Here is a 15,145-nt window from a genome sequence, read left to right as displayed (position 1 = left end):
TGTTTCTGTTTTTTGCCCATACTTAAGGATCCCAAAATGTATGTACAGACAGTGCTGGATGTTCATAAAAAATACAATGCCCTGGTAATGTCGGCATTCAACAATGATGCTGGCTTTGTGGCTGCACTCGATAAGGTAGGTAGTTGCTGTTGTTAGTTTCCCGTAGTATATATAGATAGGACATTTTTCTCTAACGGTATTTTGTATAACACAGGCTTGTGGTCGCTTCATAAACAACAACGCAGTTACCAAAATGGCTCAGTCATCCAGTAAATCCCCTGAGTTGCTGGCTCGATACTGTGACTCCTTGCTGAAGAAAAGGTATTACATGACTTGGTGTTTTTTCTTAATAAGCCTGTTTAAAAATCTCAGCTTTCATTTAAGGAATTAAAATTAACATTACATTTTATATACATTAAATTGTCATTTTTGTACCTTTCCAGAAAATACTTTAAACATAATATATTATCTTTCCAATTGAAAATCTGCATCAGGGCTGGCCCGTGGCTCACGCGGGAGAGCGCAGTGCTGATAACACCAAGGCCACGGGTTCGGATCCCCTTACTGGTCACCTTTAAAAAACAAAAACAGAGAGAACTGCGCTAGCTCTCCCAGCTGTTTGTAGAACAGAGCACTTTCCATGCACCGCGGGGCTCTGTTATTCTGTGTGCTTTTGAAATCGATTTTCCTTTGATGAGTTTTATTGCGACCTCATTTTCTTTACTTTTTAGTCATCTTACTTCTTAACTGATATTTTCCTAATCGATTTATGTGTATTAAGAGCTGGAGGCAACGTATTCTAATATAGTTCCTGCCTCTGTGTTGTGTCTTTTGAAGTTCTCGCTGATTTCTTGTTGTGTGTTTGTTCTGGTTTTCCTCAGCTTCTTCAGGTTTCTTTCAGTTCAGAAATGTTCAAGGTTAATTTTATTATTCCAAATTTTGTATCAGCAAATGTTTAAAGATTTTAATGAAAGGAGGTAGTCTCCTTCTGGCTTTCTGTTGCAATAGTTTTCCATACCCTTTGATTATACTGGTTTTGATATTAGTAAATTGTATTTTACATAACACTCAAAGGCTCGCATAACCCCATTGAAAAACCCCAAAAACCTAAACATGCCAGAATGAAAAGACCACAAACAAGTCTCAAGAATAGTTAGCAAACCAAATTTATCAGTGAACTAAAGAATAATTCTTCAAAACATAGTATGAAGGTGCTTCAAAATGTTCATAGCAAAATAAAATTAAAAGATAATACAAATCTTTCCCTGAACTTTTTAAAGTACCTTCTGTAGCTTTCTAGGAATGTAAGGTTGGCCTAACAGTGGCAAATCTAATGCAATTTACTATATTAAGAGAACTGTGTGAAAAACTAAGTAGTCTTCTGGGTAGGTGGTGGGAAAACAATTAATGTAAAGGTCAGTAACTATCTCTTTTAACTTCTTCAGAAAGCCATTTGCCCAAGGCCAGTGAGAAATTGAGTATTTTTTTTATTACAATGCTGTTCTAATGTGTAATTAAAAAATTCTAGTCAGATCCCCTAACGTATTTTTCCCAGGTATGAAAAGGGACTTTAAATTGGAATGCCTCGTATTACTTAATTTCATTTTTTATGCTGTATAAAATGATTAAGTAATTTAAATATGGAGATATTTTATCAGGTCTTCAGTTTGTTTAGCAGAACACTTAGTGTTCTTTTATTCATTGTCTTTTCACAAATGGCCCTCATGAAGCTTGTTGATATTGCAATTTAAGGCTACTAAAGCAGACAGGATGGATGGAGTCTAGTGGGCACTAAGTTAAACTGCTCCGGGGGAGAGAGAAACAGCCCTGACCTAGTAGTGTGAAGAATAAGGTTGGATTTTCCAAGCCACCTATTCTTAAATCAGAAACACCTCTTCAGAGCTTGTTGGATGGCTGGTTCATTTTATATGAATTAAGACTTTCATAGAAAACCTTTAAAATTTTTGTTTACTTTAAATCACTTTTGAATTAATGTTTATAGATGAGTGAATCAGTTTTAAAGGGCATTCATCTGTTTTGCAGTCATCCTGCCAGTGAAGACAACACTTTAATAGTAGTTTAAACCCTTCTGTTATCCTTAATTAATTAGGCCCTTAAAAGGAAACCGTGTGCCTTTTTATTTTTCAAAGTTAAATTACAAGCAGACTATAGAAAGTAATTGGAAAAGTGAAGCTCATTTACTTATATTTAAATGGATTATCTTAAAGGAAAACTTCATTCAGAATGTTTTTGGAAACTTTTTATAAACATCTTCTGTTGATTTTCATCTTGGACATTCTAAATGATTATGTCACAATCTATTTCTCCATGATTGGTTATAGTCTGAGACTGCCAGGTTGCCGTCGGTAAGGAAATTTACCCCTCCTGCCCACGTACTAACCTGAAGAGAACTGATCATTTGAAAGTTCGCGACCGCATGCTGATATGGTCATTTGGATAAGTGGTGCTTGTTTAAATGTTCACTGATTTGTTCTAAAACATGGTGCCTTTTTAAAAATTTCAGTTCTAAGAACCCAGAAGAGGCAGAACTGGAAGACACACTCAATCAAGTGGTAAGGTGCTTCATAATCACATCCGTTTTCAAAAGCTATTGATTTCGCAAGTTGTTTGTACGGTTATTTATAAAGGGCATCTGAAATGTGAAAAGTAATAATCATTGATTTTATTTTGAATCTATGGTTTTACTCCCTACATTGAGTCATTAATATTAGCATTTGTACTTTCCTCCTTAGTACTAAATCTAATCCAACTTAATATGATTTAAGGGATTTACTTGAAAGACTCTGGTGCAGAGATTTTTGCCATCATAAACATTAGGATATGGGCCCAGGCAAACCAAGCACACATCTTGGCTGCTGGCGTGTGGCCGGTGACAGTCGACCTGTGAGTGTGCTCTGTTAAGTGTGCTCTCTCGGGATTTGCCAGATGGTCGTCTTCAAGTACATAGAGGACAAAGACGTGTTTCAGAAGTTTTACGCGAAGATGCTGGCCAAGAGACTGGTACATCAGAACAGTGCAAGTGATGATGCCGAGGCAAGCATGATATCCAAGTTGAAGGTGAATTTCATCTTTTCCTGAACACTTGCAATTTCTTAATCATTTTTAAAATAGCTGTTAGTTTCTCCAGTTTATCAGGTAGGCAAAGGAGTTTGTATTGTGTGACCTCTGCCACCCCACTGCTGAAAACCTGCCCCCTCTTTTGTGGTGAATCCAGATCTGCTCTTATCAGGCCTCCAAGGCTTTCTCGAGCCCTTTCCTATCTGTGGGGCCTGGCTGGGCTCTGATCACTGTCATGCATCCTCCTGCCTCCCATGCATTCACATTGGTCTCAGACCTTGTTCACATTTGATGGATTTGAGTTGATAGGATGCTTTGTTCTGCTCTGGGTTTGGTTAACTGTCTACAACTCTGTACCTGCAGGACAGGAGGCATTCGTGTTACTTTGCTGTCTTAGTCTGCTCAGGCTGCCATAACAAAATTATATAGACTAAGTGGCTTAAACAACAGAAATTGATTCTCACAGTTCTGGAGGCTGGGAAATCACAGCTCAAGGTGCCGGCTGGTTCAGTTCCCAGGGAGGGCTCTTTTCCTGGCTTGCAGACAGTCGCCTTCTTGCTGTGTCCTCACGTGGCAGAGAGAGAGAGTGGAGCTCTCTTGTATCTCCTCTTATAAGGACACTAATCCCATCATGAGAGACACAACCTCATTACCTCATCTAAACCTAATTATCTCCCAAAGGTTCCAACTCCAAATAATGTCACGTTAGAGGTTCCAGCTTCAACATACAAATTTTGGAAGGAGACAGTTCAGTTTATAGTAGTGGGATAAAAGACATAGACAAATTATTTCGTCTTTTTATTCTACCGTGGTGATAGAATACAAATACTCTTAGATACTAAGATAACTCTTAGATAATAGTTATTATGTGTATGGAGACTTAACTGCTCAACTTACAGTTGTGTATTTTTGACAGTGTATTAATTTTAATCAGTGCATATTTATACCATGATAAATGTTTATATTTTCATACAGTTAAGTATATATCATGTACTGTGATTTCTCTAAGATTCCCTTGTATACATTTATATTTCGATACAAATTAGTAAGACAGTATCTGGCTTCATTTCAGCAAGCTTGTGGTTTTGAGTATACCTCTAAACTTCAGCGGATGTTTCAAGATATCGGTGTAAGCAAAGATTTAAACGAGCAGTTCAAAAAGCACCTAACAAATTCAGAACCGCTAGACTGTAAGTATTTGCGTTTATAAGCTTCTTTTTCAGGCAGTGTTCTTTATAGCAAATGAGAGAAATGGCAAAATACTAAGTAGAGATGGTGGGATTCTTTGTCAGAAGTTCGAAGACTAAGAAGCAAGAAGCTCCTCCCAAGTGTCCTACCCTCCTCCTGGCTCATGTGATGTTAGGAGACGATGGCCACTGAGCTGTTGTCAGCCTTGGCTGGGGCAAGGTCACCAAATGACCATGCTGAGCAAAAGCCAGTTGGTCAGGGGCAGGAGGCCAAGCAGCTGACACACCCAGTCCCTGAGCCCTGGCCTCTGCTTGCCGGCTTGTTCACCTGCACAGGCCAGGGACTCACGGGCTTGCTTTATTTTGTTTTGTTTTAACCTTAGTTTGGATCCATTCTAGCATTTTTTAAATTATGAGACATTCACTTGGCCTATATAGATAACAGGCAAACTGTTGACTCTGTGGCTTCCGATTGGAATTAGGGATTAGTTCAGGCTAGGTGCAGGCAGTTATTTCCCCAGGAGAGGCAGCTGAGTTCCTGTTTAAGGTCTCACCGGAGTAGGAGCATGACAGATTTATGCTTACATTGTCGTATGATAATTTTTATCTTTTTAAATAAAAAATGGGGAATTTTATTTTTTCAAATCAAAAGTACTGTTCCATTGTTAGACTTGACACTTTTGCCAGTGGACTTTTCAGCTATCTGTTAAGATGAAGCTGTTGTTATAATGTATAGATTGCGTGTGTGTGTCTTTTTACAGTTGTGACACACAACCATAATACAGGTAGTTGTTTAATTCCGGGTTGTTAGTTTCCTTGGCTCTGGGGCTGGAACGCTGTGCCTGGTAAACACGGTGTGGCTTGGGAAGACTGAAGCTATTCATGCCAGCAACTGTGAACAGATGAAGCAGAACAGGCATGGGGATCAAAACTGAATTAGAAGTGAAATGAAAAGGTGTCACTCTTTGGAGAGAAAGAATTTCTGGCTGTTCCACCTCTGATTAATTTTAATTGAATAAAATGGGCCAAAATTATATATTTACATTCAAGCAGGACTTTTCATTTAATGTGTTTTCCTTTAATAAAAAGCAATCTACATTTATCTGAAATGAAGGAATTTTTCAGTTTTTAAGACTAATTAAATGTTTTCCTGAATTTTCTTCCCCCTCCTCCAGTGGATTTCAGTATTCAAGTTTTGAGTTCCGGATCATGGCCCTTTCAGCAGTCTTGTACGTTTGCCTTGCCGTCAGAGGTAAGGACAGCTTGTCTTCTGTTCCCTGAGTGCTGAGCAGAGAGGGGAAAGGGCAGCCTTCGCCAGTCCTGTGGAGGGTGTGTGCGGAAGGCCTTGCTGCTGGTCAGCCGTGTCACCTTAAGCAGGGCAGCACTCGTGGCAGAGTTATGTGGAATGGGGCAGGACTGGATATCTAATTGTTGGCTCTCTGTCCCAACTCAACAGAACATGTTTATTTACTCTTGTAAAGTAGAGCCTAATTAGTTCTGTAATGACCATCTTGATGATGCTTACTGGTATTGAAGTAGAAACCTTTTTTGATTGTACCTTCCAGTGCTTAAAGTGCCTTACTAGAGAGTCAGATACCTAGCATTTGTATTTAACTTTAATATAATCACTGATCCTGTATTATAGACTTGGAGCAGTGTACTTTACTTAGAAATGCTGACCATAGAATATGATGAGATGTGTATTCCATGTAATGCTGTCCTTTCATACAGTTGGAACGTAGCTATCAGCGATTCACAGCTTTCTATGCTAGCCGTCACAGTGGCAGGAAATTGACGTGGTTATATCAGCTGTCTAAAGGAGAGTTGGTAACTAACTGCTTCAAAAACAGATATACTTTGCAGGTAAGATCACTTTTTTATTTTGAAATTTTTTGTTAACTGTAAATGAAGATATGACAAATGTATAAATCAGAATCAGGTGACTCATGCAGCAGAATCTAGAGTTAAGCTTCTGACAAACTAGTATAGCATTAAAGCAGGGGTCGTAAGAGTCCGATGGGCTGAGTTCTCTATCTTTCTGGCTGAGGGGCAAGTCATTTAATGACTGTAAGCCTCAGTTTTCTCCTCCATTAAATGGGGGTGTCAGTGCTTATACTTTGGAAGTAGTGTGAAAATTAAATAATGTATGTGTTTAATAAATGTTTGGCACAACTCCTGCCTGATTCATTAAATGTTCAGGCGGTAGCCTAAAAAGCTGGGGTTTCACGTATTTAATTATGATAATAGCTCTTCTCCTTTGACAAAGCAGTTTCACATTAACAACAACTCTAAGTGCATACAGTAATACTGTGTACTAAATAATAATGACTATGTAACTAATAGAATTTACATTTTTTAGATGAGGAAGCAGGCTCACGTCAATTTGTGTGACTTTCTCTGGATCCTAGCTTATATGTAGCTAAGCCAAAATTTCAGTTAAGGTCTTTTCTCTTTAAAAAAAAAAAAAAAAAAGTCCAGGTTCTTTCTACTTCAGCTTTTCTTCAGGGTGGGCCTTACAAGTAAATTCTTGTTTTAATCTCTGAGAAGGTTTCACTGGTGAGCTTGTAAAAACAATTGCAAGTCTGTTTTTAAATGTTAAATTTCAGGGTGGGTTCTGCAGACTCAAGCTGCTCATTAATTTAATAGTTAAAATGCATAATACTGTTATGCTGGGTCCAGAGGTCTTTATCAAATTTAATTTGTATTACTATACAATTGAAATTTTGTTTTATTTCCAAGTGTACATAAAAGAAAAGAATTCATGTGTTCATACTCTAGAACTTGAAATTTCAGTGCCCTGTTTTTGACTACACAGAGGTTTAGCCCAGGGTGTGTCTTCAATAAAAAATCAGTAATGTGTGGGCACGATATAAAAGATCAGTAACGTGCAGTTTCTCTGCCCTGGGTTTTTATTTAAAGCACGGACAAATAAGATTCCTTTCCTTGTGTTTTTCTTTGATTGTTTAAAAATTCTTAACATCAGTTGTATTGAGATCATTGACAATACAATAAAAGGCACACAACAAAGTATAGTTTGATTTATAGCAAATGTAACCACTGTCAAAATAAAGAACACTTCTTTGAGATTTGTTTTGTTTTATTTTGGTTTTGGTCATTGCCATTAGAAAGATTATAGAGTTGCTTGTATTTAAAGGCATCCTGCTCACCATTTTGGGAATAATATCTCAGAAGCCTGTTAGCATCTTGTTCTTGCCTCCTCCCTTTGGGTCATTTTTCTGATTGGCATCCTTAGGGCCGCCAGAAGTACTGCTGTCTAAGGGGTGCCCTAACGCATGCAGACAGCGTTTGCTTCTCTTTCCATCGATCAAGGTCTTGCCTAGGCAGCAGTGACGGTCATGGTTCATTACGTGGTGCCATGGATCACGTAAGATAGGAGGGAAGCTCAGTGAGCGTTCATTCCTCGCACCCGCATAAAGAAGTAAGAACCAGCACGTGCTGCCTGGTGAACAGTCTATTAAAAGACACCTTCGGGCAGTTGTGGTTTGCTTTAAACCATTTCATACGTTACTTACTCATTACTTTTTTCATACTTGCATAGTAAAGTACTAAGGATAAAAAAAACCAATTTAACATGCAGGTTGTAGTTAATTTTCCTTAGCGTGAGTGCAAAAACAAATTTGAAGATTGATGTTTAATATGTCTATATATACTAGGTGTGTGAGTTTCTCTATGTGTATGTATAGTGCATGTTTACATAGTACATTTTAGGAGAAAATCTAAAGTCATTTAAATGTTTGAAAAAGTGGGAAATGACTTAGTTTTTGGAAAATATTGCAAGTGGCATCGCAATACTTTGTATACCCTTTTAAATAGATCTGCTTTATTTTTGGCATCTATTTGAAGAATTTGTTTCATTTATAAGTTCTTCAAACTTAGGCTGTACTTTTTTGGAGTGTTTTCCACGCATTTAAATTTTTCTTCTCTTTCTTTTCTATGGGGGGCTGCAAAGGCATCTACATTCCAGATGGCAATCCTGCTCCAGTACAACACAGAAGATGCCTACACCGTGCAGCAGTTGACTGACAGCACACAAATTAAAATGGTATTCTTGTTGTTTCACAGTCTCTTTACTGTATCAAGTTGCCGTTTCCTTGTTCTTGTGGCTATTATAGGATAACTGTGGAGCTAGGATATGGGTGTCTTTGATTTGAAATAGATATTTACTTGATGAATATGAATATGCTCTTACTTCAGGAATTTTTTTTCTTTTTCTTTAATATACTGGCCCTGACTTGAAACTCACCAGATTTTAATACATATTACAAAAAGTTTAATTTTTAAACTCAGTGTGACGCACACACACTCACTCCCTCCATGACATGCTTTCTCTCATTCATTTGACCGGTTCTTAACCTTTTTTCCAGGTAGCCTTTTCTTACTAAGCTTAAATTTTCACTTAATTTTAGTATTATTATTCTTATTAGTCATATTTTATGTTGAAATATACTTCATATAACTTAAAATTTTACATAAACTTCAGCATTTTAAAATGTATAATGCAGTGGTGGTTAGAACATTCACAGGCTTGTACAGCTACCACCTCTATCCAATTCCAGAACATCATCACGCCAGAAAGAAAACCGTACCCGTTAGCACGAACTGCCCTTTAACCCCGGCCCCCAGCCCCTGACAACCATTAACTTCCTTTTCGTCTCTATGGATTTGCCTGCTCTAGACATTTCATATAGATAGAATCACGTAATACGCACCTGCCTTCTTTCCCTTAGTGTGCTGTTGTCGAGGGCTGTTCATGTTGTTCCATGCGTTAGTACTTTACTCTTTTTTATGGTTAAAGAATAAATGAGTGGATGGATGGACCACATTTTGTTTGTTCATTTAGCAGTTGATAGACATTTGGGTTGTTTTCACCTTTGGTTATCATTAATAATATTGCTATGACCACATTTTCAGTTCTCTTGGGTATACCTAGGTGTGGAATTGCTGAGTCACATGATAACCCTACACGTAACTGCCAAGCTGTTCTGCAGTGGCTGCACCATTTCATATTCTCCATATCCTCACCAACATTTGTTACCTTTTTTTTTTTTAATTATAGCCATTCTAGTGGGTATGAAGTAGTATCTCATTGTGGTTTTGATTTGCATTTCCCTAGTAGCTAATGATGTTTAGAATCTTTTCATGTTCTTAGGGGCCATTCGTATGTCTTTGGAGAAATGTCTATTTAAATCCTTTGCCCATTTTTAAATTGAGTTATCTTTTTGTTCAGTTGTAAGAATTCTGTACGTTCTGTATACTAGACCCTTATCAGATATGAATTGTAAATATTTTCTTCTATTCTATTGGTTGTCTTTTAACTTTCATTATTAAATACACACATTTTTAAATTTGATGAAGCCCACATTATTTATTTTTCTTTTTGTTGCTTATGATTTTGGTGTCATATCTAAAGAATCATTGCCTAGTCTAAGGTCAAAGACTGTCCTTTCCCTGTTGATTGTTGCTGGCGACCTTGGCAGAAGTCAGCTGGCCATAGGCATGTGGGCTTATTTCTGGATTCTCAGTTCTTTTCCGATGATCTCTATGTCTCTTTTTATGCCACTACCACAGTGTCTTGATTACCATTGTTTTCTAGTACGTTTTGAAATTGAGACCTTTAACTTTATTCTTCATTTTCAAGATTATTATTGGCTATTCTGGGTCCCATACGTTGCCATATGAATTTTGGGATAAACTTGTCCATTTCTGCAAAAAGGGCAGTTGAGATTTTGATAGGGAGTGTTCTGAATTTGTAAATTGCTGTAGGGAGTATTGTTATCTCAACAATATTGTCTTCCAGTCCATGGACACTGGATGTCTTGTCATTTATGTAGGTTGTCTTTAATTTTTTTCAGCTATGTTTTATAGTTTTCAGTATACAAGTCTTATACCTTTTTGGTTAAATTTATTTCTAAATATTTTGATGCTGTTGTAAATGGAACATTTTTTAAATTTCACTTTCTGATTGCTCATTGCTAGTGTATAGAAATACAGCTGATTATTGTATATTGATGTATATTCTGTAACCTTACAAAACTCATTTTTTAGATCTAATAGTTTTTTTTGGTGGGGGGGTCATTAGAGTTTTTAGATATACAATCATGTCATCTGCAAATACAGATAGTTTTACTTCCTTTTCCTGTTTGGATTCTTTTTTTGTGCCTGATTCCTCTGGCTAGAACCTCTGGTACAGTGTTGAATGGAAGTTGGTGAGAACAGGCATCCTTGTCTTGTTGCTGCTCTTAGGGAGAAAGCTTTCAGTCTTACGCTGTTACATACGACGTTAGCTGTGGGTTCTTCCTAAATTCCCTTTATCAGATTGAAGGGGTCCATTTTATTCCTAGCTTGAGTGTTTTTTTAATCATGAAAGGGTGATGGACTTTGTAAAAATGCCTTTTCTGCTCTATTGAGATAACTATGTACTTTTTATGTGTTAATAATGGTGCATTACATGGATTTTCCTATGTTGAACTATCCGTGCATTCTTGGGATAGATCCCACTTGGTCATGGTATGTGGTACTTTTTATATGCTGCTTGGTTTGGTTTGCTGTTAATTTCTTGAGGTGGGTCTGTTGTTTTCTTGTGATGTTAGTCTGGTTTGGGTGTCATTAATACCGGCCTCATAGAATGTGAGTTAGAAAAGTCATTTATTTTGTAACTGTTCTTCAAGTTGGTCCCAAATGTCTTCCAATTCTAATAACAAAATGAGCTTGCTGCTTTGTACGTAGGAGTCTTTCTCCTTCCTGCTTCCCTGCGTCAGAATGAGGAGAGTAAAGTTTGGTTAGAGGCTTGGGCTGCCCCAGATGGGGGCGCTGCACTCCAGGGCCTGCTGGGCAGGGCTGACAGGGGCGTCTCTCTGAGCTTTGCTCAGCTTTCTGTCATGACTTGCCGCTGGTCTCCGGACTGGTTTTGAGCATTAGAACTCCCTCGTGGGGCTGCAGCTCCTGCCCCGCCCTACCTGCGATACATGCTGCCCAGTCAGAGTTGGTGCATGTAGTGACCCTCCCTGCATCCCTGCCCTGCCGCAGCTGGCAGCGTTCCACTCGCACCTGTGGGCTTCTAGGCCCCTTACTAGCCTAGAGGCCTCCCACTCTGATGGTTTTAACCTTGTACCCTTGGCTTGGACCACAGTGGGTCCCCGTTACAACGAGGGCAGGACCTTTCTATTTGTCCCCACGAGTCCAGTGACTGTGTAGGGCCCAGTGGGCTGATGGTACTCTCAGGCTTCATGTGAAGCTGCAGAACAGCTGAGAGGTGATCGGTCCACATGCCGTTCGCAGGTTAGAGGCCACACAAGGGGTTTGAGTTGCCGAAGGCAAGTCAGCAGCGAAGCTACCTGCCACCAAGCCCATCATGTGTGTGGGCAGAACATGATTTGCAGCCCTGCGGAAGCACTCTAGTATTTCTTTTACAATGACCAGTGTCCCAGGTGGGCCGGCAGGCATTTAAGAAGTGCACGAGTTCCTGCTGGCTTAGCGAAGTGTGGCAGAGTTACCCATTTCTGTTACTGGGTGGTCAAGGTCAGGATGAGTAGTAGCAGTGAGTTAAGAGAACCTCTAAGAAGCACCATCTTTCTGTTTTCTCTGGGGATATTCTCCTTTTTGGTGGGTGCGTTTTCTTTTTGGGGGTTGATTGTTGTTTTTCTGTGGCAAAGTGAACTATGGGGTTGCTCATGGTTATTATTGCAAAGAAAAATAGATTTTCCCTTCAACTTATTATCTTTTTCTCTTTAATTGCAGGACATTTTGGCACAAGTCCTACAGATTCTACTGAAATCAAAGTTATTGGTATGTCCGTGTGCTTTTTATGTTAAGCTAGAAGAAAGCCTTTTCCTGAGAATCTGTAGTAACGGTTGTTTTCTCACAGGTCTTGGAAGACGAAAATGCAAATGTTGATGAGGTGGAGTTGAAGCCAGATACCTTAATAAAATTATATCTTGGTTATAAAAAGTAAGAAAAATTTAATAAGTAGTTGGTCCTAGACTGTACACTTATCCCCTGGCACTCCTGGTACGTTTCTCGGTATTGTTACAAACCAAGGGAGACTGGGACTCGCTGTGAGGCTGGGCAGGTGGCATCAGATGGGGCCCTTTGATTCTGTCTGGCATCCTAGGTGTTTCCCCATTTTATTTTATGTGAGAGAACTGGGGGGAGCACAGTAAGGACCTGGATTTCTCCAGGTATACAGGTATCAGAGATACAGGTATCTCTCTGTTAATGGCAAAGTAGGAAACTCCTCTGATAGAGCCACCTGGTGTTGGGGGAGGACATTTTCTCAGGTAGCTGACAGAAGCCATGCAGCAGAGGTGAGAAGTGTGTTGCGCTCCCCACCCTCTGTCCAGGGACGCAGAGCACTTCCTACAGGTGGGAGAATAGAAAGCAGCTGCATTGTCTGCCTTTTAAAACAATAGTGATCGGTTTCCTCAATTTTCTTGGCAGTAAGAAATTAAGGGTTAACATCAATGTGCCAATGAAAACCGAACAGAAGCAGGAACAAGAAACCACACACAAAAATATTGAGGAAGATCGCAAGCTCCTGATTCAGGTGACTTTATATAGAAGCTCGTATTGTGTGTGTTTCCCTCCCAGGCCAGACAGCTTACTAGAATGGGCTGGGTGCTGCGGTGTGGTCATTTACTGGATATGACTGGGAAGTGGTTGCCAGGAGGGCATGTGGCCGTGTGACAGCAGGAGATGGCACTGCCCAGAGCCAGGGCACTGTCACCTGAAAGGATCAAGTCCTATGTCACAGGGCAGTCGTCTTGCTCAGGTCTTGGAAGGCAAATCAGTGTGGCAAAAGTTAAAATAAAGAGAGGAGGGTGTACAGCTTTCATAGCCTCAGATTTAATTTTTTCTTATGGTTTTAATGCTTTATAGTTCAGTTAAATTATTAAAAGTGTTCATAAGACCAAGGTTTTAATCTTTGGTACGTTAGAGGTGAAACAGGTAGGTAGCGTCAGCTCCCTGCGCCCTCCTGCAGCACCCGTGTTTCCTGTTGTGCAGCTGTAACCCTGTCACAGAGGTGGAGCTCTGGCAGCTTTGTGTGGTTGTCATTCACTGTGGTGCTACGTTGTCACACTCTGAACACACCTGTTTTTCCTTGTTTGGTTGTGTAGGCGGCCATTGTGAGGATCATGAAAATGAGGAAGGTTCTGAAACACCAGCAGTTACTTGGCGAAGTGCTCACTCAGCTCTCCTCCAGGTTCAAACCACGGGTCCCTGTGATCAAGGTACAGGAATTACATAGCAGCAGCAAAGATGTAGCAAAGGTGCCTTCATTGCTGTTCCGTAAAGAAGGGAACTGGCTCATTCATTTGTAATACAGTTTCTCCAAAAAGAAATAGGCTTAATGTTAGCTTTGTATTGAAATATTTATAAACAGAGAAGTATACAAATCCTAAGTATACAGCTTGATGATTTTCACAAATAACCTTGTGTAGTCAACACCCAGACAAGAATTAAAACATTACCAGCATCCCAGAAGCCCCCCACATACCCCACGCCCCCAGCCAGTACCTGTGCTCCCGTAGAGAACCACTGTCACGACTTCTGACGCCATAAAGCAGTGCCGCCTGCTTTTGGATGATAGATGAGTGGCTTATAGAGCACGTACTCTCCTGTGCCTGGTCAGCGTGGACTCAGCATTGTATTTTTGAGATTCATCTGTGTTTTAGTATCTAGGAATTGTTTATTCGTTTTTATTGCCATGTAGGTATTCTATTGTGTGAGCACACCACATTTCATCTATCTAGTCTACTGTTGATTGGCATTTGGCTTGTTTCTAATTGGGTTGTTTAAAATAGTAACTAAGTAGGTCTTTCCTTTTCTGAAACCACTTGGGCAAATCATAGACAGCAGAGAGCCTCAGAAAGTGGCAGTTGACAGGTGACTCCCCAACAGAGTCAGGAGGCCCTGGCATAGCTCCTGGGGTGACATTTAGCACAGCCGCCAGTTTATTAGTGGTTGTTCAGGGAGTTCTCCATGACACCCTGTTCTCTGCCGATGACATCTTCCAGTAAGGCTGAGTCCCGCCCCAGAGGTAACAGGCTTTGGTAGAAAGAGATTCTTGCCCAAATGACTTCTACAGCCCCTTACCCCAATTCCTAGGGTGGGTGCTAGTGTTAGGGAAAAGGAAATTGAGGGGGACCTCCATTCAGGAAGGCAGCGTCTTAGCTAAACAGATACACAGGCGTGCGTCTGCTCCCCACCAAGCTCTCAGGACGGGGGGAGACCCAGGGCGAGTGGCCTGTTTCTATTCTGATCATCGTTTTTTTCCTTCCCCTCACCACCTCTCCCTTTTTCAAAATAACGCCCAGAAATGCATTGACATTCTGATTGAGAAAGAGTATTTGGAGCGAGTGGATGGTGAGAAGGACACCTACAGTTACTTGGCTTAACCCTCCACGAGGGTCTTAACCCTCCACGAGGGACCCACAGCAAACAGTTGACGATGGAGAGAGCGAGAACAACTCAAGTGCACAGCAGCCAGCCTGCCGCCACCTGGACCTCCCTTTTAAAACTGAGACCAAGACTCCCATCAGCTGGTCTCAGATTTACATCAGAACTGCTCAGGATTGATACATTTCAAATCTGTAAATATGGACACCAACGCCATTTAACCTAACTTAAGAACAGAGGGGACTCGAACCTTCCATGCTGAGGGCTGCATGCTACTGCATTTAAATCAATACGTTGGCTACCTGATTCACAGCTGCCGCCCCGGGCAGCACTTGTAATGTTGGCAGCACTTTGAGAGCAAGTCTGAATGGACCCACGTGTAATCTGCTATGAAAAACCATTTGTATAGTGTGTTTCATTTTTTAATGTGTGAAAATAAAGAAAATTAAAGGATTTCTGTACAA

The 15,145-nt window shown here is 40.1% G+C and overlaps 1 protein-coding gene across 3 annotated transcripts in view; it reads left to right on the top strand.

Annotated features, from left to right (window-relative positions):
- Nucleotides 1-15,145, top strand: part of CUL1 (cullin 1) — a 91,461-nt gene extending 76,316 nt beyond the window's left edge. For all 3 annotated transcript variants that reach the window (XM_063100009.1, XM_063100008.1, XM_063100010.1), the window contains 13 exons: nucleotides 28-135; nucleotides 215-321; nucleotides 2,525-2,573; nucleotides 2,947-3,078; nucleotides 4,151-4,268; nucleotides 5,441-5,517; nucleotides 5,997-6,128; nucleotides 8,236-8,328; nucleotides 12,024-12,071; nucleotides 12,151-12,233; nucleotides 12,723-12,828; nucleotides 13,400-13,513; nucleotides 14,600-15,145. In XM_063100009.1, coding sequence (XP_062956079.1) covers nucleotides 28-135; nucleotides 215-321; nucleotides 2,525-2,573; nucleotides 2,947-3,078; nucleotides 4,151-4,268; nucleotides 5,441-5,517; nucleotides 5,997-6,128; nucleotides 8,236-8,328; nucleotides 12,024-12,071; nucleotides 12,151-12,233; nucleotides 12,723-12,828; nucleotides 13,400-13,513; nucleotides 14,600-14,680 — 1,248 coding nt within the window. In that variant the 3' untranslated portion in view covers nucleotides 14,681-15,145. The remainder of the gene's footprint in view (nucleotides 1-27; nucleotides 136-214; nucleotides 322-2,524; nucleotides 2,574-2,946; nucleotides 3,079-4,150; nucleotides 4,269-5,440; nucleotides 5,518-5,996; nucleotides 6,129-8,235; nucleotides 8,329-12,023; nucleotides 12,072-12,150; nucleotides 12,234-12,722; nucleotides 12,829-13,399; nucleotides 13,514-14,599) is intronic.

The sequence above is a fragment of the Cynocephalus volans genome, chromosome 6 (genome assembly GCF_027409185.1).
Source record: "Cynocephalus volans isolate mCynVol1 chromosome 6, mCynVol1.pri, whole genome shotgun sequence".
Taxonomy (NCBI): Eukaryota; Metazoa; Chordata; class Mammalia; order Dermoptera; family Cynocephalidae; genus Cynocephalus; species Cynocephalus volans.
This window is presented reverse-complemented; position numbering and strand designations above follow the sequence as displayed.